Source organism: Abrus precatorius, unplaced genomic scaffold, assembly GCF_003935025.1.
Source record: "Abrus precatorius isolate BTA unplaced genomic scaffold, Abrus_2018 Scaffold6, whole genome shotgun sequence".
Classification (NCBI taxonomy): Eukaryota; Viridiplantae; Streptophyta; class Magnoliopsida; order Fabales; family Fabaceae; genus Abrus; species Abrus precatorius.
The window spans coordinates 18376187-18401800 of record NW_020874406.1 but is presented as its reverse complement, the minus strand read 5'-3'; the positions used below and the strand labels follow the sequence as shown (position 1 = coordinate 18401800).

Below are 25614 nucleotides of genomic sequence, written 5' to 3'. Positions count from 1 at the left end.
TGACTAATTACTTTATAATCATTGCTAACTAAGATATGTCATTTATTTTTATTTAAATAAAAATTATTTTGGTAAGATTTGATAATATTTTTAAAACATTTTTTTTTATCATTCAAACACAATATTAATTTTAAATTATTTTAATCAAACACAATCTAAAGAGATTTGCAAATGTTTCCCGTGTTTAAGGGCAAAGTTCATTGAGTGTCTCAATTTCAAATTGAGAATCAGAATTTGGATATGACAATAGCCTTTTATTCAAATGATCTACCTAGTTCATATAGGGACAGATTCCTCAATACCAAATGACATCTGATAATCATAACGAAAATCATACCAAAGATTCATTTTAAGCATCTACAATCAGGCAACATCTGATAATCAAGTCGCTGATGTTCTTACAAAAGCCATTATAGGATGAATGCAGAAGCAGGAACGCGACTGAAAGCTTCCTTAAAAAGTTTAAGCCAACTAACCTATACATCAACTGCTCTAAATATCAAAGAAAGACAGCAGGATGGGTAAACAAAAAATAAAATTCATGTCAGTGACAATGAGGTAGACATCAATAAAGAAATGAAGACATCATCCAGAACAAACCCAAATATGATGCAACTTCCATCCATGACCTACTCCCTTTAGGGAATTGATGTTCCATTCCTTACCCATTTTCTTGTTATAAATTATTTTAATAATTACAATTGAGCAATTACACAACAATTAGGCACAGATAAACACTATCATCCACATAAGTTAACACACACACACACACAAAAGTGCTTAGGATAATATCGCGTGTACTAAGCATCTGTACACTACCAACTCATTACAGTAAGCATTGTATTTTTTTCTTTCTTCCACTTTCATATCCTTAATGTAGATCGTGCACAAGTACAAAGGGCACACTACGAAGTAACTATCAAATTCAAGGTTGATTTAGACCACTGTTGGGATTTTCAAAAGCACCCGTCAAAGGCTCCAGCTATGCAATTCAACTGCGATGGTTGACCTACAATAAGACCCACATAGTATATCATAAAAGTGATCCATAACAGCATGCTGGGAATGAAATTGAAACACTTACTACTATTCATGTCGGTTGAAATTTTGTAAAAAATCAAATGGGCGACAAATCTCTACACCTTTAGCCTAATATGACAGCCTCCCAAAGACAATTTGTCTGCAACTCGTTTACCCATTCAGTTCCCACACCCCAAGAATCAATAAAGCGACAATGCGTACGCCAATGATTCAAGTCCTTCTTACTTGATGAGCACGATAAGACAAATGAGTTTAACCAAAAAGTTGCCTTTACAATTTCAGATAGATCTCCATGTGGGGTTAAAAAGAAATACATTTGAAATGAGGACCACAGCTCACATCTGACATGGATTAAGAATCCATACTTGTTATTCTGCTATTATTGATACAAGGAAGGATATAGCTACACTCCGATATGTTTGCGTACCAGAGAAAATATCATTTTTCAGAAGTTGTATTGTTTCTTAGCACCATTTGTCATATACGTCTAAGATGCCCCTGAGGCTGCTTGAACAACTTGATTAACTCATATGTTTGGAAACTTTGACCAGAGTAAAGGCAAAGGTCGAGTGGAGTTAAACCATCCTGAGATAATAACACAAAAATTGCAATTTAAAATCAACATAAAAGAAATGGCCAGCATTAAGCAGCTAGACAACAGAAATTTAACACTCGATCACCATTCCAAGGCTTACAAGTAACAGCTGAAATATTTGAAGATGCAAGTCATCTATGTAACAACTGACACAAAGTTGCACAAAATTCTAGACAAAATCAACCATCTTATCCTATTGAGCTCAGCTACTTGACATGCATAATCAAAAACCAAATTTTCAATAAAACCATTATTCCATTCCACCATAACGTAAAGATTTGACAAAACTTTATGTTAGCTTGTGATTGCCTAACACAGTCCTCCAATTTGATCCAGATTTGGGACCAGCTATGCAAAGTTTAGCAAACAAGCATTAGATTGCAAAGTTTCACAATTCCTCAATTACTTTTGAAATTTTTTCTTCAACAACTAAATAACTTCGGAAAGGTTTCCCTGTTTTACAGGCAAATTGTAAATATCTCAATTTCTAAATTGAGAATCAGGGTTTGGATATCACAAAAGCTTTTCATTCAAATAACCTAACTAGATCATATGGCAGAGACAAACCATTTGATTACCAATCACAGCTCATTTGGTACTAACGATCCATTTTTAGCATCCATTTTCAGACAATGTTGCGAACATTAATCTACTTTCACATTTATAGATTAATGCAGGAAATCAACAAGATTACCTTGTTTCTTAATGTCTTATCAGCACCTTTAATCAGCAGAAGCCTAACTAAATCTGTTTTCTGAGTTTGAACAGCAAGATGCAATGGTGTCCAGCCATCCTAAAATAGAATAAATGAATTATGTTCTCAAACAGCTTGTTGCTAAAGATTAAAAGGTAGATATAAATATGAGAGCCATTAACCATACATTGTCCTGAAGATTTATATCCACATTATACAATAAGAGTAATTCAATTGTCTCGGCAGAAGCTGTTTGTACAGCATAGTGCATCACTGTGGCCCCCTCCTGTTTCAGACATAAACAACCAAGGAGATGCATAAAAACATCAGCAACAAGCAATTAAGCCTATGATGATAATATGCAGTTAGATTAAGATGGAATATTAACAGTGATAACTCTTCAAGGGGGCAGGAAGAGCATATAAAAATAAATTACAAAAGAAAACTAGCAAGTAATGGCTCAAATATGCAATTACAACAATTAAGTAATTTTTTACTCACTTTATCCAGTACAGATGGATTAGCTGAGTTTCTCAGTAGATAATCTGTTACGGCGAGCTTTTTCCCAATTGCTTTGTGAAGGACAGTCAAACCATCCTGGAAACATAGTAAATCACTACATTTTAATCAAGGACTCCATGCATTTTATTATTCCATATGAAAAGTTAGAATTTATATACCTTATCAACAGCATAGATATCAGCATTATGCTTCAATAGAGAATCTAAAAGGTAAAGTTCTCCACATGCAGCAAAAGTGTGCAGAGGAAGCCATTTACCCTGAAAATAATATCAGTATTAGCCAAAAAATTGAGATTATTCACCAAAGGCTATAAGGAAGGGAATCAAAACCCTTTTCCCTACATAGTTATCATGTTTATAACAAATAAGAAAATGCAACAAGGTTTCTCAGACCCAATTATCCACTCCAAAGAAGACTGACTCAACAACTACGGAGAACAGAAAATCACTACGGCATCACAATGAAGGAGTAGAGAACTCTTTTTTCCCAACAAACAACAACCAAGTTTTATCCCATTAAGTGATGTTTACTGCATGAATTACATGATGTCATTAAACTCGGTTAGAAACCAAATTTTCTTAGATATTATATATTATAAGATCTCTTTTTCTAATTTTCTTTCAAAGTTCTTCTACTCTTTCTCTACTCATATTTATTGGACTAAAAGTCATGTCATTTCCTCTCTTTATTGGTACCTCAAGCGACTTTCTTTGCACGTGTTCAAACTATTTTAGTCAATTTTCTGTTATCTTTTTCACAATAGATGTTATTCCAGTATTCTCTAATATGCAGTTATTTCTTATTCTGTCAATAATAAGAAACAATTATAACGATGGTGAAACATCACTAAATGATCATCAGACAAATAAAACTCACTGAAGTAGCAGCTGCCAGGTCTGGTGTTCGCTTATTCAACAAAACCACCTCCTCCTTAGTAATAGTAAACAACTTCCGACGACCTATACACACAAGCATGAAAACTTAAAAAAATATATATATATATATATAAAGGCAGCGAGACAAATGCAACAATCATCAAATGAACTCATTCATTCAACCACAATATAATTTCTCAGCTGAATGGGGCATTCATCAACCAGCATAGGATGAAGCAGCAGCAAAAGTGAACTGACCAGTTAGTTTTCAAAAAGTCCATGCATCATCAAGGAAGTTAATTTTCAGTTTTCAAGGGATTATTTCACGTGTGACAATCATACTAATCCTCGACATCCACACGAAACAGTGACAAACAACAACAAAAGTACGAAAATGGATAAATACAAAACCGAAGACAGTGCCTTCAGTAGTCTTAGGAGTGGGGTTATAGCTTCCACTATTGAAAAATTCATTAACATACTCCAAACCCTTCCCATAAACAACCCCTCTAGGATTCTTGGGCTCTACACGCTCTCCATTCAAGTCAGGTTCTGTAACTTGCTTTTTCACAGAGAAAGTAGAAGGGTTATCGAGAACGAGAGGATTGAGCTGTGTCAATTTATCCTTCTTAGAAGCCCTGTATTGATTCCAGTTTATATCCAACAACGCACTTCTTTTTCCCTTCATCTCAACCTTGTTTTTCATCTCCATTTTCTTGTGCCTCTCCTTATCCATGAAGGGAACAATCCCTATTCTCTTCTTCTTCTTCTTAAACCTGCGTCTATCGTTACTCGTGAAGTCATTGATCTCTGCATGAGTTTCTCTCCACTTGTCAGGAACCAATTCATCGCGCACAAGCATCGCCTTTTTCTTCATCGATTTGGGTCTGGGCTTGTTAGTGAGGAGACTGTCGTTTTGGGAAATGGGGAGATTGTCGTTTTCGAAAATGCCTTCCTCGAAGACGACGCAGTCTCGGACACCGCGTTCTTTGGGGTGGAGAATCGATTTTCTGGGGAATTTGATGGCTTGAAGTTGTAGAGAAGGGAGAGGAGATAAGAGTTTGAGAGGACTCATCAAAACGGTAGAAAATTGGAACATTGCGAGGTTGGTGCTGCTGCAGCTGCAAGTGCTCCCCACCACCACCATGCTTGTCTCTCCTAACGTTCTATGCTTTCTGGAGAAGAGTTTGTTTTCAACCACTTTCGAACATGTTGATTAACAAAGCCCAGCCCAAAGTTCAAGTTATATGTATAAAAATATCATGAGTAAGTCAATATTTGACTACTCAATTATAGTTTAATCATTGGTTAGATTATATTTAATACTAAATAATTTATTTCATATTTTCTTTTTTTCGTGTGTAGAATTAAATCTTGTCTTTTTTAAGATATAAAAGATCATTGAGAAAGAGTGTGTTAAAAAAATGTAAGAAAATATGTGTAAGCATTTTTCTTATATTTTTCATTTTGCTACATGTAACGACAGCCATTTAATAATTTAATGTACATATAATTTTGTCTAAAATTAAATTGTCAAATGCCACATTTCCAAATATCAAGTACCGTTTTAACTTCTTTCTTTTCTTTTTTGTAACTGCTAGCACTAAGAAATTGCTAGGTTGGAATGAGTAATAAACGTTAGATCAGAAGGTGTTGAACTAATTACAGGGAAATTACAGGTGCAAACTAATTATTTTTATTTAAGTAAAATCACAACAAAATTATAAATTAAATTCTAAATTATCCCCACTATTTTTATAATTTAGTTTTAATAATTATCTCTGAAATTTAAGAAGTTTACTTGCTTGAAATTTAAACCTTTGACAAATTATTTTTCTTTCTAGCTATGATTATCAGTGCACTATTTCCTAAACATATAAAGTTATTTGAACTTAAAAAATTCCTAAAACCCAGGAGAAGCAATTAAGATTTAAAATGATAAAATCATCGCGCACAAAGTTTTATCTGTTCATTAACATTTTATGGCAGTGAAAATTTTATTTAGAATTAGACTTATTGCCCTATCAACCAATGCTAGGATTAGTTGTTACAGTTTTATAAATGTCCATTTTAGAACATGCATGCTTTATTTGTTACAACAGTGAACATAAATGTCATACGATAGTAATAATTCTTTGACACTAAGTGGAACAGATTGTTCAAGCACGATGCCATCAATAACTTTTTACTATTGTATAGAAATAGGTTCATCTTCAAAGTATTTTTCTATTAAAATTTCCTCATGTCTTTGATCTAGTATAATTATGTGAATCAAGCTTCGCTGAGTTTTAATATTTGAAGTCAAACAATTTAGCAGCTCCTTTTTTCAAATGTAGCTTTTTCCTTGAATAAGTTTTTTTTTTTTCAAGTTGGACAATAATCTTTCTTTCTTTTTCATGAAAATATTTCTATTTTTCTATCATATTTAAATACATTTTTAATATAGTACGATACCGTGGTTGTCCTAAAATTTCCATATGTGAAGGATGCTAAATGTCATGCAAAAATTGGCAATGGCTAATCTTCACTTGCTGGTCCAAATATTACAGTAGTTGTATTGTCTCTTATCCTCATCTATCATGCTGATACATATCTACTACGTCTCTGAGGCTGCTTAAACAACTTGATCAGCTCATATGTTCTAGCACTTTGACCAGAGTAAAGGCAAAGGTCAAGAGGAGTTAAACCATCCTGAGACAAACAAAAAGGGAAATTGCAAATTAAAAATCAACATAAAAGAAATGACTAGCATTAAGCAACAAGACAACAGAAATTGTAACACTCAATCCCCGTTTAAAGATTTTTCCATTTTGATGATAACAGTTGAAATATTTACAGATACTAGTATGGAACAACAGACAAATTTAAAAATTAAGCATAAATTAGAATTCCTCATATACAGCAAGACAGCAAAACCAATCATGACTTATCCTACTGAAATTAGCTACTTGACACATCATGCTCAATCAAAAACGGAATTTTCAATAAAACCGTTACTCCATGTCACAAAGTTTCAGCAAAACCTTATGTTATCTTGAGATTGTCTAGCACAGTTCTCCTCTTTGATCCAGGCTTGGAGCTTGCTACTTAAACTACAGCAAATATGTAGGAGATTGGCAAAGTTTAACAATTCCTTGATCACTTTAGAAAATTTTCTTCAACAACTACTAAATTTTTAGTGACTTTGGAAAGGTTTCTCACGGTTTAAGGGCAAATCAAATGTAAATATCTTAATTTCAAAATTGAGAATCAAGGTTTGGATATCACAACTATTGCCTTCATTCAAATCACCAAACTTCACAAGGCATAGACAGACCTTCCGAATACCAATAGGTGAAAATCATACCAATTATCATTTGAAGCTTCCACATTAGGCTAACATTATGCAAGGCACTGAAGTTCTCTCACATTGATAGATTCAAGCAAGAAATCAACATAAAATTACCTTGTTTTTTAATGTCTTATCAGCACCTTTAATCAGCAGAAGCCTCACTATATCTGATCTCCGAGCTTGAGCAGCAAGATGTAATGGTGTCCAGCCATCCTGAGACACAGCAAATGAATTATGTTCTCAAAACACCACAAAAAAATAAAAGGTAGATAAGGTAAACATAAGAAAAATTAGGCATACATTGTCTTGGAGATTTATATCCACATTATACAATAAAAGTATTTTAACTGTCTGGATAGAAGCTGTTTGTACTGCATAGTGCATCAAGGTGGCGCCCTCCTGTTCCAGTACATAAATAACAAAATAGATGCATAAACATATCAGCAACAGACAACTAAGGCATATGATAACAATATACACTATTAGATTAACATGGAATGATAACATAACAGTTACAATTTCTCAACGGGGGAAGAAAGAGCTCTGAAAATAAGATATAGAAGAAAATCAGCAAGTAATATGCAGCTATAACTAGACAACTCAACTATTAAGTAGTTTTTACTCACTTTATCCTGCACAAAGGGGTTAGCTGAGTTTCTCAGGAGATAATTGGTTATGGCCTGTTTTTTTCCAATTATTGCTTTGTGAAGGGCAGTCAAACCATCCTGAAAACAAAGTAAATCAGCAAAATAAATAGAAGACTCGTGCATTTTAATCTTCGCAACAAAAAGTTAGAATATATATACCTTATCCACAGCATTGATATCAACATTATACTTCAACAGTGAATCTAAAATATAAAATTCTCCACAAGCAGCAAGAGTATGCAGAGGAAGCCATTTATCCTAAAAATAAAATCAGTATTAACCATTAAAAAAAATGAGTATATTCACCAAAGGCTACAAGTGAATGAACCAGAATCCTTTTCCCTACACCTTTAAGATGGTTGAAAACAAAAGCAACAAGCTTTTAGAGAGTTTTTGTTATCGAAGAATAATAAGAATATAACGATGGTAGAATATCAATCTTTGTTAGTTAGACACATAAATAAACATACTGAAGTAGCAGCTGCCAAGTCTGGCATTCCCTTATTCAACAAAGCCTTCTCCTCCTTAGTAAACAGTTTCCGTTTACCTATTCATGCAGGCATGAAAGAATTAGAGCATCCCAACACTTGAAAAAAAAAAAAGTAATACACATGCAATGAGACCAATGAAAAAAATCATTGAATGAAATCATTAATTTGATCACAATTTAATTTATTAGCCCATATTGCCACTCATTATCTAGCACGTGGCAATCATACAAATCCTCTACACATCCACAAAGGTATCGAGACAATGGCAAACAACGATATGAAAATGAAGCCCAAAAGAGCATAAATAGAAAGAAATAAACAAAACATCAAATCAGTTCTCGAGATTGTTAATATCATCCTAGTCTATAGGATTTAAATTTTTTTTTTGTTAGTATCAGACTTTACAAAATGACATTCACTTTAATTTTTTTAATGATATGTTTGGATAAGCGGTTCAACTAAACACTTATTCAATAACTTTTTTATGCAATAAAATTTATTGAGATAAACAAAAAAATTACTTATTTTGACAGGTTATACTAAAAATTATTATTAAAATACATCAAAAACATCTAATTAGAATCATAAATTATGTTTATAAACTGATCATAAAGTCTTTTAAATGATCCCTTAATATACATTAAAAAACCTAAAATAAATAATTTTTTTCTAAAATCAAGTACTAACAAAAATAATTAAAATGCACTAATTACATAATCTCTAATCTTACAAACTTTAAAGTTCATTAAAAAACAAAGATAAGTGACGTACCTTGAGAAGTCTTAGCATTAGGGTCGTAGTTCCCACTGTTGAAAAACTCAGTGACATCCTCAAATCCCCTCCCGTAAACATCCCACCTAGGATTCTTGGGCACTACGCGTTCACCATCATTCAATTCAGCTTCTGGAACCTCTTTTTTCACCGGAAAACTATATCCGTTGTCGAGAACTTTCATCTGTGTCAATTTAGCCTCTTTGTAAGTGTCGTACTCATCCAAGTTCATATCCTTAAGAGGAACCGGCCCTCTTCTCTTCTTCTCAATCTTGCTGTTGAACTCCATTTCCTGAGCTATCTTGCGCATCTCCTTCTTCGTGATGTTAATCTCTGCCTGAACTTCTCGCCACTTATTTGGAACCAAATTCTCAGCCACAATCACATTATCCAACTTTTTCTTGGAACTGGGTTTCGGTTTGTTAATGGTGAGAGTATCAGAATTGGGGGGATCGTTGTGGAAAATGGGGTCTTCGAAAACGCCTTCTTCGAAGACGACGCAGTCGCCGATGACGTGGTCTTCGGAATCGTCATAATGGTCTATTGGATGAAACGATGGAGAGAGAGAGTGGAGATTCCAGTTTCTGGGGAATTGGATAGTTTGTAGAAGGTTGAGTTTGCGCGAAGTGGAAGCGGAAGGGGAAATTGGGAGGAAATTATGAGGTTGAGGATTCAGTGCAACGGTAGAAAAATGGAACATGGTGGTTTCCACTTCCAGGGTGCCACAGCAAATGCTCTACCCCAGCTTGGGCTTTTGTTTCATAACATTCAATACTTTTGGTTTCTCTTTTTCTTTTTAAATGAATAGTGTATGTGTTGATTACCAAAGCCCAGCCCAGGATCATAATCTCGTTAACTAGGCAAAATAAACAACAATAAAATTTTGAAAATTCATTGCATAGTCTAACCATTACTTAGAACTCATTTTTATCCTATTTGACTCCAAAGCACTGAACGCTGCTTCTAGTGTGAACCATCATCAACAATTCCTTTAGACCGTGATACCCTATTTCTTTTCCGGGCTCTGTGTTTTGTTTATCTAGTTTTCGTCTATCAAAGTATATGGAAAAAGTTACTATATTTTCTAACTTTCACGTGATATATAAAATAGCCCATACAATGTTTTTAGGTGCTTCCGAAGTTACCTTAACACTTTAGAGGGTGGTGATACCCTTCATAAGTGAGCTAATAACAGAGTTATGTTTCTTATTCAATAAATACATCATTAATGAATTTAAATATTACCAAGAGGTCCTTTGGTGTAGTTTATTTTAGAAAGTTAAATCCTTTAATATTGCTCAACTTCTTATGTCAAAAACTAAAATGGAAAGAGCATTCATTTTCATCTTCTATTACCGGCGCTCTATATCCCATAATTGGTGCAGATTGATTTCAAGGAGGGGCGTTTTAGTGCAGATTGATTGGAAGTTCTGTGGCTGGCTCGTGGTTCGTAGCAATGCTGGTTTCAGGGAGGTGGATAGCAATGGCTGAAGAATTTTTGCATCTGCATATGTGATTGGCTTTAGTATCAGCAAGACCAAGTCTAGATATAAACCAAAAACACAAAATTCAGTTGAAGGATTTTTGTTTCTCTCGTGAAGAAGGCTTTAAAGATGAAATCTTAGTATTGAAAAACATGTTGGGGTGCTTGAAAAATTACGAGAAAAATGCATTATTAATTTTATAATGTCTGTGTGTGTCTATATATGTATAAAACTTTTTAACTGGTGTCCTTAATAAATAGGAGACAGATGTGAAAAAACTTTTTAAAGTTTTTTAACAACTTTTTTAGAATTCTAAATGCAAAGAAAAGCAACTATGACATGCATCACGGTTAGAATGAAAAGTTGTCTTGTAGGTCTGGGCTCCAGCGAATCTTTTTAAGGTAAAAATTAAAATCAGCAAAAAAAAATGCATATTGCTTTTATATATTACTCTTATTTCCTTGCTAGTACTTAGTCTACTTTTTATGCTTGTTGTTCTTCGATAGTATTGCAGCTATTAAAAAGGAATGGAAGAAGTAAAAGGGAACAAGGTGTGTTTTGCCATTCTAGAATTATAAAAAAAGGGGTCATGCGAGGGGCGGTTAGGTTTCCCCGACTCCAATGGGGGCAGGAGGTGGGGTTCAGTACTTTCTATGGCGAGAATGGCAGAATCCGACACCTCTACCCTGAGTGTTGATGAAGTAACACTACAGCGAATAAACTGTTACAAAGAGATGAAATAAAAAAAGGGATAAGAGAAAAAGTAGTGCTTGACTGAGTGCTGATACGAGGACTTATAGATCCACTTGACCAATAAATGAGTTGCACAAACTAGTGAAATAACAAGTACTAAAGACGCATAAATAAGTACTGAAGGGACACAAATAAGTACAGGCTACTTCCAAAACATTGGATACATCGCATATAAAACACAAACTGATAGTCACGATAGCATTAACAGATATTTCTTCCTTTCCGTCTTCATAGTTTGAAACAAGGTGATAAAAGACATCACCTAGATCCACGAGCATACCTCCTATCTGGGCTGCCATAGGGAGAATAAGGTAGTGACCTGGACCTGTCCCTCTTAGATCTTCCACCATAGGGTGAGTGCTTCGGTGAATAATCTCTACCACCTCGATATGGTGAGCGCCTTGGAGACCTACGATATGAATAATCATCACGACCAGAACCACCTCGATACCTTCCACGGTCACCACGATATCCTTGAGACAAACAGGGTTCAGTAAAAATTTTAATAAAACAAATTCTAAAGAACAGATTCACCATTCAAAAGATACTGTCTCAAACTCACCATAGTCTCTAGTACTTTTCAACCCAAGGTAATGTCCAGGTGTAGGAGTTCTTGGCCGCTTTCTTCGTGACTGATAAAATACAAAGGTTCACCATCCTTAGAATTTATTTGATATAAAACAAGTTGCATAAATCATCCAAGTACCGCTGGAAGCAAAACAGCTTGAATCTCATGATATCCTTGCCTTAGTAAATTGTATTAACTAACTCTTGCTTATTATTTAAGGGTGTCCTTTAAAAGAAAGTTTCATCAAAATAAAAAGCCTAGCTTATAAGAAAAAAAGAGTTATATCCACACACATGATTAATGCTAGGCGTGAGATACCATAAAAGCCTGATTAGAAAGTTGTTGATAATGTCCGTTGATTAGTTGAGTTGAAAGTGAATGCTGATGTTGTAAAGTTGTTGGACAATATAGTTGCTATGTTTAGTTGATCAGACGCATTGGATTAGCTGTTTAAGCTTGCCATTGATCAAACTGTATCACTAAAGTTGACATGGATGAACTGATCATCTTTGATTGCGTGCCAAAATAGCTGATGCAATGTATTCTGAATATGACCACAAAACCTTTAGGTCAAGAAGAAAGAACCACAAGTTTTTTTAGCAACTACTAGTTAATGGGAAAACACATTACCCGCTCAACAGTGATATAGCGACCCTCTAAAACTGATTGATTGAGATATTTGATGCAGCGGTTTGCATCCTCAACAGAATCCATTGTAATAAATGCAAAGCCACGAGAAATCCGCGTGCGAGGCTCCACCACAAGAAAACACGAAGCAACCTAACAAAGAAGACAACTATTGATAACCATTCCTACATAATTTGTCACTAATGAGGAAAAGTTTGGCGATTCAGTGATAAAAGAGGAAAAATCAACATGAGACTCACTTTTCCCTCCTTAGAGAAATGCTGCTCTAGCTCTCTCTCCGTGACTCTTGAAGATAGGCCAGTCACATAAAGTGTAGTCCCAGTGTTTTTCGCCTCAGGCCTGGAACAAAATTGAAGATATTAGAAGTTACTAACACAACATCATTAAACCAGAACACAAAAGCACAACTGTCCCTTCAGAAATACTTTTAAAAATTAGAATTTATCTTTCAGCGAAGGCATTATGACCAGATATATGCAAATTTTAAAAGGACTAACCTTTCATTACTTCTTGATCTTGATCTGAAAAAGACAACATGGTTGGGGACAAAGAGATGACACAAAAGGAAGAAATATCAGGCACTGTAGAACGAATGTAATGAAAAAAAGAGTGACAGAGACAACAACCACGCCCTTGAAAGGTAAACCATGATTGCCACTGACCTGCCACGACTCCTCGAACGGGATCTTAGCCTTTGCTTTTCCAGAGATCTTGACCGTGATCTAGACCTAGGCCTAGATCTAGACCTTGACCTGGATCTTGACCTCGATTGAGCTCTCCACGGAGAAGGGGACCTTGAATTCCTGAAATATCAAATAATCACCAGAAAAACAATTACATTCATCAACTAATGATCTCAGATTGACCACATTCTATTAAGCATTAACCAGAATTTCGAAATTGAATTCTCAAAAACTAAAGAACCCATCTCGTTCACGAATGCATTTCGCTGGTGAAATTTGTTCGGAATGACACACTTAAAGAATCCTATTCATTAACAAAAAAAGATTAATGTTTCATTTCATTGGGTTCAGTTAGAAACACAACACAAACAAAGGTTGTCACATGCGAAATAATGGTCATGCTCCGACAACGCTTGATTATCGTGATTACCATAATCTAATGGGGATTTGGGGTTTTACCTTCTTGGTGGAGAATCGGCCTGCAAAATAATTGGGAAAAAATAGAACAGAGGAAAAAAAAGTTAGGTTATCTTCGCAAGTCGCAGCGAATAATCCAAATGAGGGATAGATTCAGATAGTGAACTTGCCATTTGCAGGGGCGCGATCTTCAAGTGTTGACTCTTGAAAGGAGATGAAGAATCAAGAAGAAGAAGACGACGATGGGTTAGGGTTTTGTCGAAGCGCACTATTAAATTGACCTTCGATTATCAGCATCATATAGCTGTCAGAAGAGTCATCGGGCCGGTCTATAACGACCTGGTCCGGGCAGATATTTTATACGGCCCAAAGCCCACAAGGTGGCCTTCCTTTCCCGAAGAGTGATCATCATACAAATGTCTCAAATATTAAAATAATAATAGTAATTATTTTAAAAAATGATTATTAAGAAAATAAATAAATTCAATGCAATGCCTTTTTAGTGATAATCAACTCTTATATCATGAAATTTAATACTCTTGAGTGTAATATTTATTTATTTTTTCAATCTTACTTTCTTTTAATGTATCACTTGACTTTTTTTTTTCTATCAAACCTATTATATTTTTCCATTTATTTATTTTTATTAATTATTTTTCTTAAATTAAATCAATTCGATTGCGAAAAATCATTGTATTCTCTAAAATTCAAATTTAGCTAGTTATGTACATAAGTTAAATATGTAATGTTATATTTTATGGAGTTGAAAGTTTGATATAAACCCCTAAGATTGTGTGCTGTTTAATGACATTCAATTCGATATTGACATTTTTAGCAAGATTTTTGGTCTCAAACACATTCCCTAACTCTTCCACACTTTTATAAATGTAATAATTTATAGTTGATAGCTAGGCATCCCTGAAATAATCAGGTTTTGAAAGCATGTCTAAAAATACACAACAGAAGTCTATAGATAATGTTTTATTGAATCACTAAATTTAATGAACTGATAATATTAAATGAAAAATACTAAATTTAATCTTCAGAATTTAATTTAATTAATTAATTAATAAAAATTTCTTCATCGTACTTTTATAATTAAAAATAATATATATTTTTTCAAAAAAAGTTATTACTTTTTATATTTAAATATGATTTTAAAGACCAAAGTTAAATAATTATAATAACATTTTATTTATTAATTTTTTACTAATCATTCTTTAGAAAAATAGATAAAACATTAGTTGAAGAGGATTTAAAATTTTCAAGAAAATCAATGATTTTATTTTATTTTTTTGTTTCTAACAATCAATGATTATGTTCAAACTAGTATTTATTTCACTAAGAAAAATAAAATATAGCTCCAAAACCTGTCCACGAACAAAGCGAAACTTATTTTACTTTGGGAGCTATGAATGATATATTAGATTGCACTGTACGATGACCAAATAAAGGACTGGAAAGTGGGCACAAACAAACTATGAACTCGTGATCCTTTCAAAATATGAATCATTACATTGTAAAAGATTTACACGTGATTTAAACAATCAATTTTACGTACAGAAATCCGTAAAAAAAAAAAAGTTTAAGTCCATAAAGCTAAATAACTCTTCACCTTAACTTTTCTTCTGTCTCCCTCAGGAAGAGGCAAGCAACACACCACAAACTTTACAATTTTTTTAACAACATGAATTCAGGAATTTAAGTTGTTAGGATATCAGGAATTGTTGTGGAGTGACTCCCCAAAATCTTACCCCCGGCATCTGGGAAACTCTCACATTCACTTAGGGAGCTAACCTTCCCATCAGAATCTACCTGTACAGGATATTTAAGAAGATGTCCCTGCAGAAGTGAGAAATCTTCAGAAGCGAATGATTTCCAGTTATTCTCTGCAATTTCATTCACTTTACGCACACACTCCAATCTCTCTGGTTCCTCAAAAGTTTCATCTAACATGCCAAGATGCTCTCCCCAAAGCGACATTCTGTAACCATATATCTGCAGGAACAAAAATCATTGATTGTAATAAATAAAATATCACATGGCATATTGGCACAGAGGAGACAAGTTCACACCATTGAGGCATGGAGCGATCAGTAATCAATTTTCTCCCTATATATACAGCACAAAAATGGTACGAGATACATAGTTGGAAATCAAACTAGCAACGGTTTTTATTTGGTCACTTATCCATGGCATCATTGAGTAATTTAAAAATTTGGGAGGAAACCAATCACATTCAGTAGGAGATAAGGGTAATTTCCAGATCAACTTATGCTTAGAATTATCCAGGGATTCGATATATCTGTAAAATATAGTCAATTTGGACAACATATGTGATTTTCAACCCATTAATGTACTCAGGTTGTAATGTAACGTCATTCGTGGCAGGACAAAAAGAGATTCCCAATTAGAAAAATTGCAGCAAGAATTAAAGCTTGGGGGTAAATACAAACCTGGCCACGTGGATGTCTTTTCCTCGCGGACCATGTATAATGGGGTTGATATGAACCCATAGCTATCTCGGTATCTTTCGTACCAGCCATAGATCTTTGGTTTATATTAGCAGATCCCACTATAACATACTCATCGTCAACTATCATCCCCTTAGCATGCACATAAATCATAAATCGGCGATATTTATATGCTCCTGAGACCTGGCAAGAAAAATATATTCATAAACTATTCTTGATCACTGTCTACTATGTAGGAGAGGTATTCAAAAGTCAAGATAAAATTTGGATATTTATAAAAACGCATTCACAACCCTTTTTTGGGATGTACCAAAAGCAAAAAGAAACATGTACAAGTAATCTCCTACAATCTGAATGCTTACAACTTGTGAAAATATCTTCTACAATCTGAATGCTTACAAGGAAAAACCGATCCTCAATCCTGGAACTATCAAAATGGAGTAAAAAGATAGTATCCAATAAAAGTCGCTTCCCCTTAATTATAAAAATGAACAATTGAGAAAAGATGGATTCCATGACCAATGAGTTTTTTTTAACTAATCAGGGAATATAAGTATAGTAGCGAAGCCAATTAAAAGACACAGGTATATATGTACTAATTCATATGTCAAGGACTCAAGGCCATCATACCATAAACAAAGTGAAAGCATATGCTGACAGCCTTTCAAGTACGGGCATATCTAAGTGAAGAACTGCAGATGAAGGCTGGGTGAACACCCACATAAATGTGCATCTCTTGCTATTTTAATTTAGAGCCCAAGGATCAAGTAAAGGGATAAACTAGAACATTATAGTGTCAAGTTTACTCAAAAAAAGGTCAAGGCTTTATACCAAACTGTTATATTACAATCAACAAATGAAATGCAATGCTGACTCAGAAGATGCTGCCAATATATGAAATAAACAACCAATGTTCTTGACAGTATATAATATAAAGTTTAGAGCAAAATGGAATAAACTATTTAGAATAAATCTTTTTCATTTGTGATATTACTGGCAAGTGATAACTACTATCACTGTTGTCAATGAAAAGAAGATTTCCCCATCTACATTAGTAGATAATTTGACTATAATGTAAACCAACCATGTATGGTCCAATATGTCAATGAATGTTAAAATTATTACTACTTAAATGTACTTATGAAATAGTAGATTTGTGTATTATACGATAAAATGCATTTAGCATTCATAGTGTTGCACCCTTTTATTACTAGCCTAGGAAATTGTTAGGATTCAATTAGAATGATGACTTGAGTACCATATTGAAAGTATGAGATTCTAGTGAAGGGTTTATAAAGCCTGATGTTTTCCAAGTCGAACTACAAAGACTACCTTTTGTGGTGTGATTTTTCTAGAATTCTTACTAGAAATAGTCTCCACTTATTCTTATTATATATATATATATATATATATAGGAATGTTCTGCATAACAGAGTTTCTCAAGAAGTGTAATAAAGCTTTGCCATTCTCTCTAGACTATTTTCTCGCGCTGTCTCTCTTCCTCCCCATCTAAATTAAAAAATGAACTACATTTTAAAGAAGCTTAAAAGAAAAGAATTATGATATGCCTAAGGTTAAAATGAGATGGATATATTAGTTTAGAGGATTACCTGTGCACCATTTGAGCCTGAGCTTTCTTCATTAACATTTTCCCGATTACCAAGGCAATAGAAATTGAGGTAACCTTGGGGGTGCACGTCAGTAAGTTGCATTGATTTCAATTCTCTAGCAACAACATCATACATCATTTGCATTGTCTGGCCCTGTATAAAGAAAACATAAAATTGAGAATACTTTCATTTTTTGTTGCATTTGTGATCCCTCAAAGCACTGAACTTCAGAAAGATCCTCTGAGGTGGAGTGTGCACTTTAGAGAGTAAAGTGCAGGTTTGGCAGCCATTGATGAAAATAAATGGTTGATTTTGATAGAATATGACCACATAGAAAAACAAGCCAGTATTTGTGAGAACTCACTCCCTTGATTTCCTCATCAACAACTACCTACACTTTATGGAGTGCACTTTAGAGAAGTTGAATTCTTAGACTTCATATTCCCATATTGTAAATTTTCACCATTGCACAATAAACTTAAAAAATTAGATAATCAGATACCTGCCAAAAGAGGATTTCTTGCATGGCTCCAGTTTTAGGATCTCCTTCTGGCCACATTGGTAAAACAATATAAACAGCAAATCTCTCCCTGGCTCTGATTTTATCAGCAATTTTGAGTGCCAATTCCATTGGGATTAGATTATCAGCCCCTGATCACAGAAAACAAAAAAATGAGACATCTCATTATTTTTATCTTTTTCTTTTGCTGACAAAACAACTCATTCCTACTTGATCAACTTCTGAAAGGGATATACTCATATACATTTCTAAAATATATATACATTCAACTTCTCTTTTTCCCCTAAGATTAATGTACTCAAAATTTACAAATGCACTTTTCTGCAGAACAGAGAAAACTACCTCCCTAAAATATAGACAACTATAATGCTTCTCAAAAACATGAATTTAATCCTGACCTGCATCTTTATAAGATGGCCACGCATATGATGATCCAATAAAGTATTGGTTTTCGATATAAATAAAGTGTTGAGCAGATCTGATTGCTTGAATGTAACCTGTTTGAATGCTTTTGTCTATAACCAAATTTTTAGAACAGATAAGATTCTGCATCCAAAAATATGTAATTAGAAACTGCAAAATTTGATTCTAATCAATTCAAAATTTAAGATTCTAAACTCAATAATAGGTTGGTTTGCAAGCAAGCAGTACCTGGGATATAGCAACATCAACATGTTTGGGAAATCCTTTCAGGGATCCTGAGTCAATGGAGCGAAAGATCTGTAAGAGTTGGAAAACAATGTAACAAAATAAATTATCCCGAAAATCAAGAAAGAATTGCAGGCAAGTAACATTTAGACAGAACCAAGCTTTCATTGTCCAACCTGAACATGCCAGTTTTCAGGATCTTCTTCACTAGAAACATATACTAAGGGGTCATCCCCTGGAACAACTGTATAATTTTCCTTTGAGGTAGGATGGAAAGGACTTAATATCCATGAGATGCGTTCTATTCTTAACAAAGCATCATCATGCCAATGAGAGGATTTTTTGAAAAGGATTGCAAACTCTTTCCACTTAGTTGATTTTCTCCATCGCTGCTCAAAATTAATCAGAACGTCATATGCAGCAGGTCCATCTATTCTGCAGTGCAAGTCATGCCAAGGTTGTCTAGGAGCCCTTGTTCCAGTCTACCACAAACAAAATACATAAGAGCGTGGTGCAGTAACAACAGATTAGATGATACATCAATTTTATGTTGGAAGAACCGGAGAGAGAAAAGAAAGGCCAGTGTTACAACATTGTAACAAAACTATACTACCTGTACTACCTGCAACATAAAGTTAGCAAAAAATAACTGGTTTTCATGCTCAACAATCCATAGATATGTGGTCCTCAATAAAGAGAAGTGCGCTATCCTACAATAATGATGTGGGACAAGAAAAACTTCTTTCCAATCTTTAACTTGACTCTTAACATGGTCATACAAACAAGATCACAAGGGACAATATAACAAAAGGAATTAGATATTTCGAGTTAACAATCACAATCGGTTCCTTGGCATTCTATCATCAAACTGAGTCCAATAAATTTGATAAATCACAGCACTTCTCAGTCTGACCTTGTAACATGGGGGTTCATTCAAGACATAATGGATAACACGACCAAAAAAGATTCTATTGAATTAGTTTAAACAAGACTGTCCTGAGTCCTGACAGATATAATAATAAATGTGACACTTAATAAGTCCAATTGGGCTGACAACTTACAGGAAATGTAGGATTGTGGAAATCACCAGCAAATACAGTGTCAAGATCACGAAAAAGTCGATGCTCAGGTGTGTCATAGCGACCATCACATAGATCAAGACCTCCTATAAAAGCAGTTATTTTTCGGTTATTACCAGCAGCCTGTGTGTCCACAATCACACATTTTTGGTGGTGTGTGAAGACGGTCCCAACAACCTGTATAATACCATACCAAAAACAACTTAACAATGATGTTTATCTCAAAAGACAGGACACCATTTACAAATGACGAATAATGTTTCAGGCAAAGAGGTGGGGAAAAAAATGAATAAATGGAAACGCAATTATTAACTTTAAACAGAAATTATAAAGGAAAAGCTACCTTTCCCAAAGCCATTCTAAATTTTGCATCTAAGAAAAAACATACCCACGATTTAGAGCTTATGCCACAAAACACATGGCATTTCACATTTGACTCCACTGAAAATTAGCTCATAAAGAATCCTATCTCCTGACAATATACAGGAGGGACGTATCAAGTCTACGCAACAACAAAATACAAAAAGACAAGAGAGCAACAGAAGAAACACCAGGCAACAAGAATAAACTACATTATAATTCAACACACAGACACCATCACCCCGAGCCCCATGTAACCAAAATCAAAAAACCAAAACCAAAACCAAATTACCAAACAATCCCAAAACTTGCCTGTTGCTTCAAGAAGCTCATCTTGCTGCTAGCATACCGAGGTGCCAAAACACACATCACAGAAGAGTGCTTAAAAAACTTCCTCGTTTCCTCATCATGAGTCTGCATCACACCAGACTGCAGCAAAACAGCAATCAGTAACCAATACCAACCAAATGAATAAAACCACAAAAAACAAAGAATGCATAGATTCTCACCGTCTTGAAGAAGACCTTATCATGTGAAGTCTTATCATCCCAAACCAACAAAAGAACTCTCACCCCTTCTTCAGACTTGTACTTAAGCAACTCACCAAGTGTCAAATCTCCACCTCGTGGCAATGGCCTAGTTGGCTCTCTCACAAGCTTCACCTTGTGGTAAATTGACCAACCCACCAAATACACCATGTGATGAGCCTCAGATATAGCATAACAGATATCTTCCCAACACTTCCCGTGCCTATAAATTTTGCCACCATCAAGCTTAATCTCCGGTACCGTCATATCAGGACACTGTGCATCTTGATACAATCTCACTGAACTTCCCTTCCTCACCGGAAAATACGTGTTCCTCACGCCCCTGTGCTCAGGGTCCGCTGCAATGCCTGCCCGGTACAGCGGATTCTCCTCCACCGGCGTGAACTTCATCTCGATGTGAAGCGCGGTGTCCGGCTTCGGCGGCTTCCCGGAGGACCCTATTATCGGAAACCAGCCAGAGATCAACTCGCCGGTGGCAATCCTCTTCGCTGGAATCTTAACAGTCCCCATGGTCTGCGCGCCAAAAACGTCGTCGTCCTTGATGCGAAATTCCAAATCGACGACGGGATGCGCCAGCGGGATGTGGAAGCTCTCGTTCCACACCGGCTTCTGCGAGTTTTTTAACACGCGCGTGCGAGCCACCGTGGCTTGCGGCACGGAAACGGTGACGTACGGGTCGCTGGTGATAATCTTCCGGTGCTCGTGCGTTCGGCCGACGCTTCCATCAGCGGCGGCGTCGGAGGAGTGAAATTTGATGGTATCGCAGGCGGTTACGCAGCGGCGAAGACGCTCGGAAAAGATATCCATGTTTGGTAACCGGCGAGCCTCGATAATTTTCAAGTCGAGGTCCCCGTGAAGATGGAAAACGCCATTGTCGTCACCGCCAGCGTCGGCCATGGGAGGGGTGCGTTCCGGTGCGCCGAGTGTCAACTAATTGAAATTACAACCGAAAGAGAAAAAGAATGAGGAAATAGTGTGAAAGGTTTTAGGGTATAGCTTGGAACAGAGGAACTGAAAGCACGTGAGAGTGTGTTTTTTGTTAGCTTCTGGTTTTGGATTTCTTTGCTTTCTTGTTTGTGTTAGTCTCGCGGCGACACAAAGTGTGTTAGTGTGTGCACCTCGCTGGCGGCTTCACGGGATTCCATGCTTTTTTTATGACCGTTTTTTCATTTTCTTCGTTTGACAAAATGGTTTGAATTTACGAGCAGCAACGGAAACGGAATCGCCAACTCACGACGGGGCCATTAAATTATTGCCATGCTCTGTTAATACACATAAAATATAATCAATTTCTTACTATTTTTTATTTCTTGATCAGATCTTAATCTTCTTAATAATGGTGTACTCATACTGTGCACGTTGTCGTTATTGGATGAGGTGGTGAACGACGAAAGTAACGTTCCTCCACTTTGTTGGTGCCTCTTTGTGTAGGTAGTGTGGGCACGTCAGTGGGCCTCACATTTCAACCCTCAACTGCTCCATGGGCCCACGCTTATGGGCTCGAATTCCATCGGTTAATGATTCGCTGCTAAAGTTAATTTCGCCTATTTATAAAGTTACTTTCGCAAAGTTCTTGCCTTTTTGTTTTAATTCCTCATATTATGTGTTTAAATTACTCTGGTAGTTATTTTTATATTTTATATTTTTATTTTTATACAAATTTATTTAACAACATTTTGAGATTAAATTAAAGATTAAATAAATTAACCTTTAAAATGTATTTTAATGAACTTTAATTTTTAATATTATAGGATTTTCTCAACGATGGTATTGGTATCAAAGAATAAAGTATGTAATAGCTATCGGTATCAGACAGAAAGTATCTGATAACGGCAATAGTTATTTATAATTTAAAAATGCGATCATATTTTATTAGAAAAATAACCAAAAAGGGCAAAAGTGGTAACTTGGCGACTTAGAGTTGAGCTGTACCATCATCTCCTTGGTAATGGTGTTAGGTATATCTTCAAGGAACTCTTAAATCTTTCATAATGCAACGATGCAAAAATACGAAAACCAGATTCTGCATCCTAAAGCCTTAAAAGTCCCCTTTACTTTTTTATGTAACGAGGAAAAAAAAAAGTTGCCAAGTCAAAGTGAACAGATTAATGTTAAATGATGCAAATGTACTTTTGCATATAATTTACGAAGAAATAAAAAATATAATGTACTTTTTCAAACCTATTTTGGAAACCATGATTAGTTATGAAAACGTTTGTAATTTTTGGTATAAATTTTTCTTTACCAAATAACATTCTCCCGCATAAATTACTGATTTACTTCTGCGTTCTAATTTATTACATAGAAAGTATATGAAAAGTGATGACAATCACATAAATCATTCCTTCATTGATTGTTACCAAACTAAGAATGAACTTCATTTGTGAAAATTTTCATGTCTTTTCCATCCCTTTCACAAACACAATAAGTACATCTTTTAATTTAAAAAGAGTGTTGAAATCCTAAAAATTAGTAATATAGTTTATTATTATATTATATTATATATATATATATATATATATATATATGTAAACAATTACTACGAGCCACAAATAAATGGCCTATTGGACTCAAAAAACCCTGTTAAAACTTTTAAAAAGAGAAGAGTATTAAAGAAATCACATAAAATTAGCCTAAAGTACGATAATTTTTTTGTAAAATGAAATTTACGATATAGAACAAAAATAGTTCTACAAAATTTTACCTTTTTTATATAAATGTTTTCAATCACTAAACAGAAAATACGTTTAACGTGTTCAATATTATATATATATATATTTTTCATTTAATTACTCATTTTATAAAAAAAAAATTAGTAAAAATTAAGTAAAATAATATAACGAATCTCACAAAGTAATTGACACACCAATAAAGTCTTTTTGATACTATAAAAAACCAACAAATTACTGTAAACGTCGCTAATATAGGTAACTAACCAGGCATTAGAGGAAACAAAACTTTAAAAGAAATATACTAAAAAAATTATATATTTTTAATAGTTATTTTACTACTTTACGAAGTAAGCATTAAATAAAAAAGTAACATATTTCTTATCTTAAAATTATAAAAGGCATTTAGTAATTTTTTATATAATAATTAGAAGTCTTTGTAGACATAAGAGGTAAGAGGATTTACAATTACTCTATATTAAAGTAATTTTTTTTAATATGTACGCATACAAACATATGTATAGTAAAATTTTATTTTAAATCACAGTGTATCGCATAATTCAATATATTAATAATATCAAAGTTATAAAATTTATTAAAGTTATCTTATTTATTAATTTTATTATTATCTACTTGATATTAATATGCAACTCGTGAAAGACAAAACTATAAGTATTCACTACATGTGTTTAAAAATAATTTTTTAATAAATAGGGTTTAACAACCCAAAATAAAAGGGACCTTCAAGCAAAGGGTCTAGAAAGCCAAAAATTACAAGAATCCAAACTTGAAAGGGGAATAAAAGAGGGAGAGAAAGTTGAAATAGCTGAAAATTATTCACAAACATGGTGAAGTTTAATTTGTAAAATTTAAATCCGTAAGAACTGACTTCAAGTTGGATCGTATTAATTTTGAATTTTTGTGGTCCACCAATATTTTGAAGATTGGACTTTCCTTTTCTTCTGTCAAGTGGTAATAAAAAAAGTTACGCTACCTTGTTGTTTTATTCCTATGAATATCATAATGTAGAAAAACACAAAAAACAAAAACCAAATCAGCAGGGCCCATAGAAGAGTAACCCACTTAACAAAGGAAAATGGTTTCAAATTACTGACTAAATCACATGATGAGATTATAATTTTCAGTTTTGTTAATTTTAACTCTAAATATTGGAAAGTTTTAAAATTTATATTAAAATAAAATTTACTCCTTTTAAATGTTTACATTTTTTAGATTAAAAATTTGTATAATATTATGGAAGCGATATTGTTTGCAATAAAATTCATAGAAAGTCTTAACAAAAAAAATTCATAAAAAAATTAATGCAACAAATGCTACTTAGCACATCAAATTGCAACAAACTACCACGCTGTAGTGTTCATAAATACACATCACTATCACTGCAATGGCAACATTTGTGGTGACTGGAACAGTGATCACATCTGTGACCATAACTGCAATTTAAAATCATTACCCGTACATCTCCAAGTCTGTTATCTATACTAATTGGACCAAAAGAAAATAAACTGAAACTCTAAATCAAGCCTACATAGATTTTTCAGGTTACACGTATGGTTGTTCAAGGGTGTATTTAAATCCAGGACTGATCTAAATATGTATTTAATAAGTTTTTTTTAAAATAACATTTTATATTGTAAATTTGACGATAAAATTTATTAAAATAAATTATTTTAATAAACTATGTTAATAAATTATTGAAATAAATAAAAAACAGCTTGTAAGAGCCATAAATTATTTATAAACTCTTGTGTCTATCCTTAATCAAAATCTATTACAACTCGTGCAAATTACAATAGTATCCCACAATCTAATTCACTATATCCTTTCTGCTGTGTATCTACTATGAATGATTTTTTATTTTTTATTTTTTTTTTGGGGGAGGGGGGGAGGGGTTCAAACTATCAATGAAACTTACATTTCCCCTTTTGCAAGTATGAGAGTTGCTGAGCCTTTTAATTTTTAGGGCTCCTTGTTCTTGCACTAAACTTTACCCACCCATGCAAGAGACCTTGGGAGAAGTGGGCCTATAAGAAGAGTCAACATGCAGCCTTAGTTAAAGGTATCATCCATCATAAGTGAATCCATTTTAAAGTTGTTGAGAAGACCAATTAGGATATTAACCTTTGGCAGGTTGTGATAGTCGTAGTCCACTTAGCAACATACTT

At 34.1% G+C, this 25614-nt stretch overlaps 4 protein-coding genes across 6 annotated transcripts; all 4 read right to left on the bottom strand.

The window, feature by feature from the left end:
• Positions 1 to 611: 611 nt before the first annotated feature.
• Positions 612 to 4926, bottom strand: LOC113868986 (ankyrin repeat domain-containing protein, chloroplastic-like). 2 transcript variants are annotated; one of them, XR_003505450.1, is made up of 8 exons: positions 4151 to 4926; positions 3729 to 3811; positions 3011 to 3109; positions 2832 to 2927; positions 2518 to 2616; positions 2331 to 2429; positions 1469 to 1626; positions 612 to 1009 (listed from the first exon to the last, which is right to left on the bottom strand). XR_003505450.1 is itself a non-coding variant. In XM_027505044.1 (7 exons), exons 1-7 carry the CDS (start codon positions 4872 to 4874, stop codon positions 1519 to 1521), a joined length of 1308 nt encoding a protein of 435 aa, XP_027360845.1. In that variant the 5' UTR covers positions 4875 to 4926; the 3' UTR covers positions 1366 to 1518. The 2 variants fall into 2 exon arrangements, 1 of the variants encoding a protein (XP_027360845.1); XM_027505044.1 differs by lacking the exon at positions 612 to 1009 and having other exon boundaries at positions 1366 to 1626.
• LOC113868987 (ankyrin repeat domain-containing protein, chloroplastic) lies at positions 4787 to 13790 on the bottom strand. Of its 2 annotated transcripts, XM_027505045.1 has the most exons (17): positions 13691 to 13790; positions 13563 to 13582; positions 13083 to 13223; positions 12918 to 12941; positions 12660 to 12759; positions 12403 to 12552; positions 12091 to 12316; positions 11767 to 11836; positions 11485 to 11677; positions 11100 to 11172; positions 8968 to 10471; positions 8176 to 8252; positions 7865 to 7963; positions 7685 to 7783; positions 7359 to 7457; positions 7173 to 7271; positions 5321 to 6418 (listed from the first exon to the last, which is right to left on the bottom strand). In XM_027505045.1, the coding sequence occupies exons 11-17, from the start codon at positions 9665 to 9667 to the stop codon at positions 6305 to 6307; spliced, it is 1287 nt and encodes a 428-aa protein (XP_027360846.1). In that variant the 5' UTR covers positions 9668 to 10471; positions 11100 to 11172; positions 11485 to 11677; positions 11767 to 11836; positions 12091 to 12316; positions 12403 to 12552; positions 12660 to 12759; positions 12918 to 12941; positions 13083 to 13223; positions 13563 to 13582; positions 13691 to 13790; the 3' UTR covers positions 5321 to 6304. The 2 variants fall into 2 exon arrangements, with proteins under 2 accessions (XP_027360847.1, XP_027360846.1); XM_027505046.1 differs by lacking the exons at positions 11100 to 11172; positions 11485 to 11677; positions 11767 to 11836; ... (5 more) ...; positions 13563 to 13582; positions 13691 to 13790 and adding an exon at positions 4787 to 4902 and having other exon boundaries at positions 6275 to 6418; positions 8968 to 9681.
• On the bottom strand, positions 11233 to 13810 carry LOC113868988 (serine/arginine-rich splicing factor SR45a). Its single transcript, XM_027505048.1, has 8 exons — positions 13691 to 13810; positions 13563 to 13582; positions 13044 to 13223; positions 12918 to 12941; positions 12660 to 12759; positions 12403 to 12552; positions 11767 to 11836; positions 11233 to 11677 (listed from the first exon to the last, which is right to left on the bottom strand). The coding sequence occupies exons 1-8, from the start codon at positions 13691 to 13693 to the stop codon at positions 11463 to 11465; spliced, it is 762 nt and encodes a 253-aa protein (XP_027360849.1). The 5' UTR covers positions 13694 to 13810; the 3' UTR covers positions 11233 to 11462.
• A 1176-nt stretch (positions 13811 to 14986) lies between these two features.
• LOC113868984 (phospholipase D delta) lies at positions 14987 to 22042 on the bottom strand. Its single transcript, XM_027505042.1, has 10 exons — positions 20721 to 22042; positions 20524 to 20640; positions 19834 to 20028; positions 18949 to 19254; positions 18776 to 18844; positions 18523 to 18670; positions 18107 to 18255; positions 17605 to 17757; positions 15977 to 16177; positions 14987 to 15518 (listed from the first exon to the last, which is right to left on the bottom strand). The coding sequence occupies exons 1-10, from the start codon at positions 21654 to 21656 to the stop codon at positions 15222 to 15224; spliced, it is 2571 nt and encodes an 856-aa protein (XP_027360843.1). The 5' UTR covers positions 21657 to 22042; the 3' UTR covers positions 14987 to 15221.
• Between the last annotated feature and the right edge of the window lie 3572 nt (positions 22043 to 25614).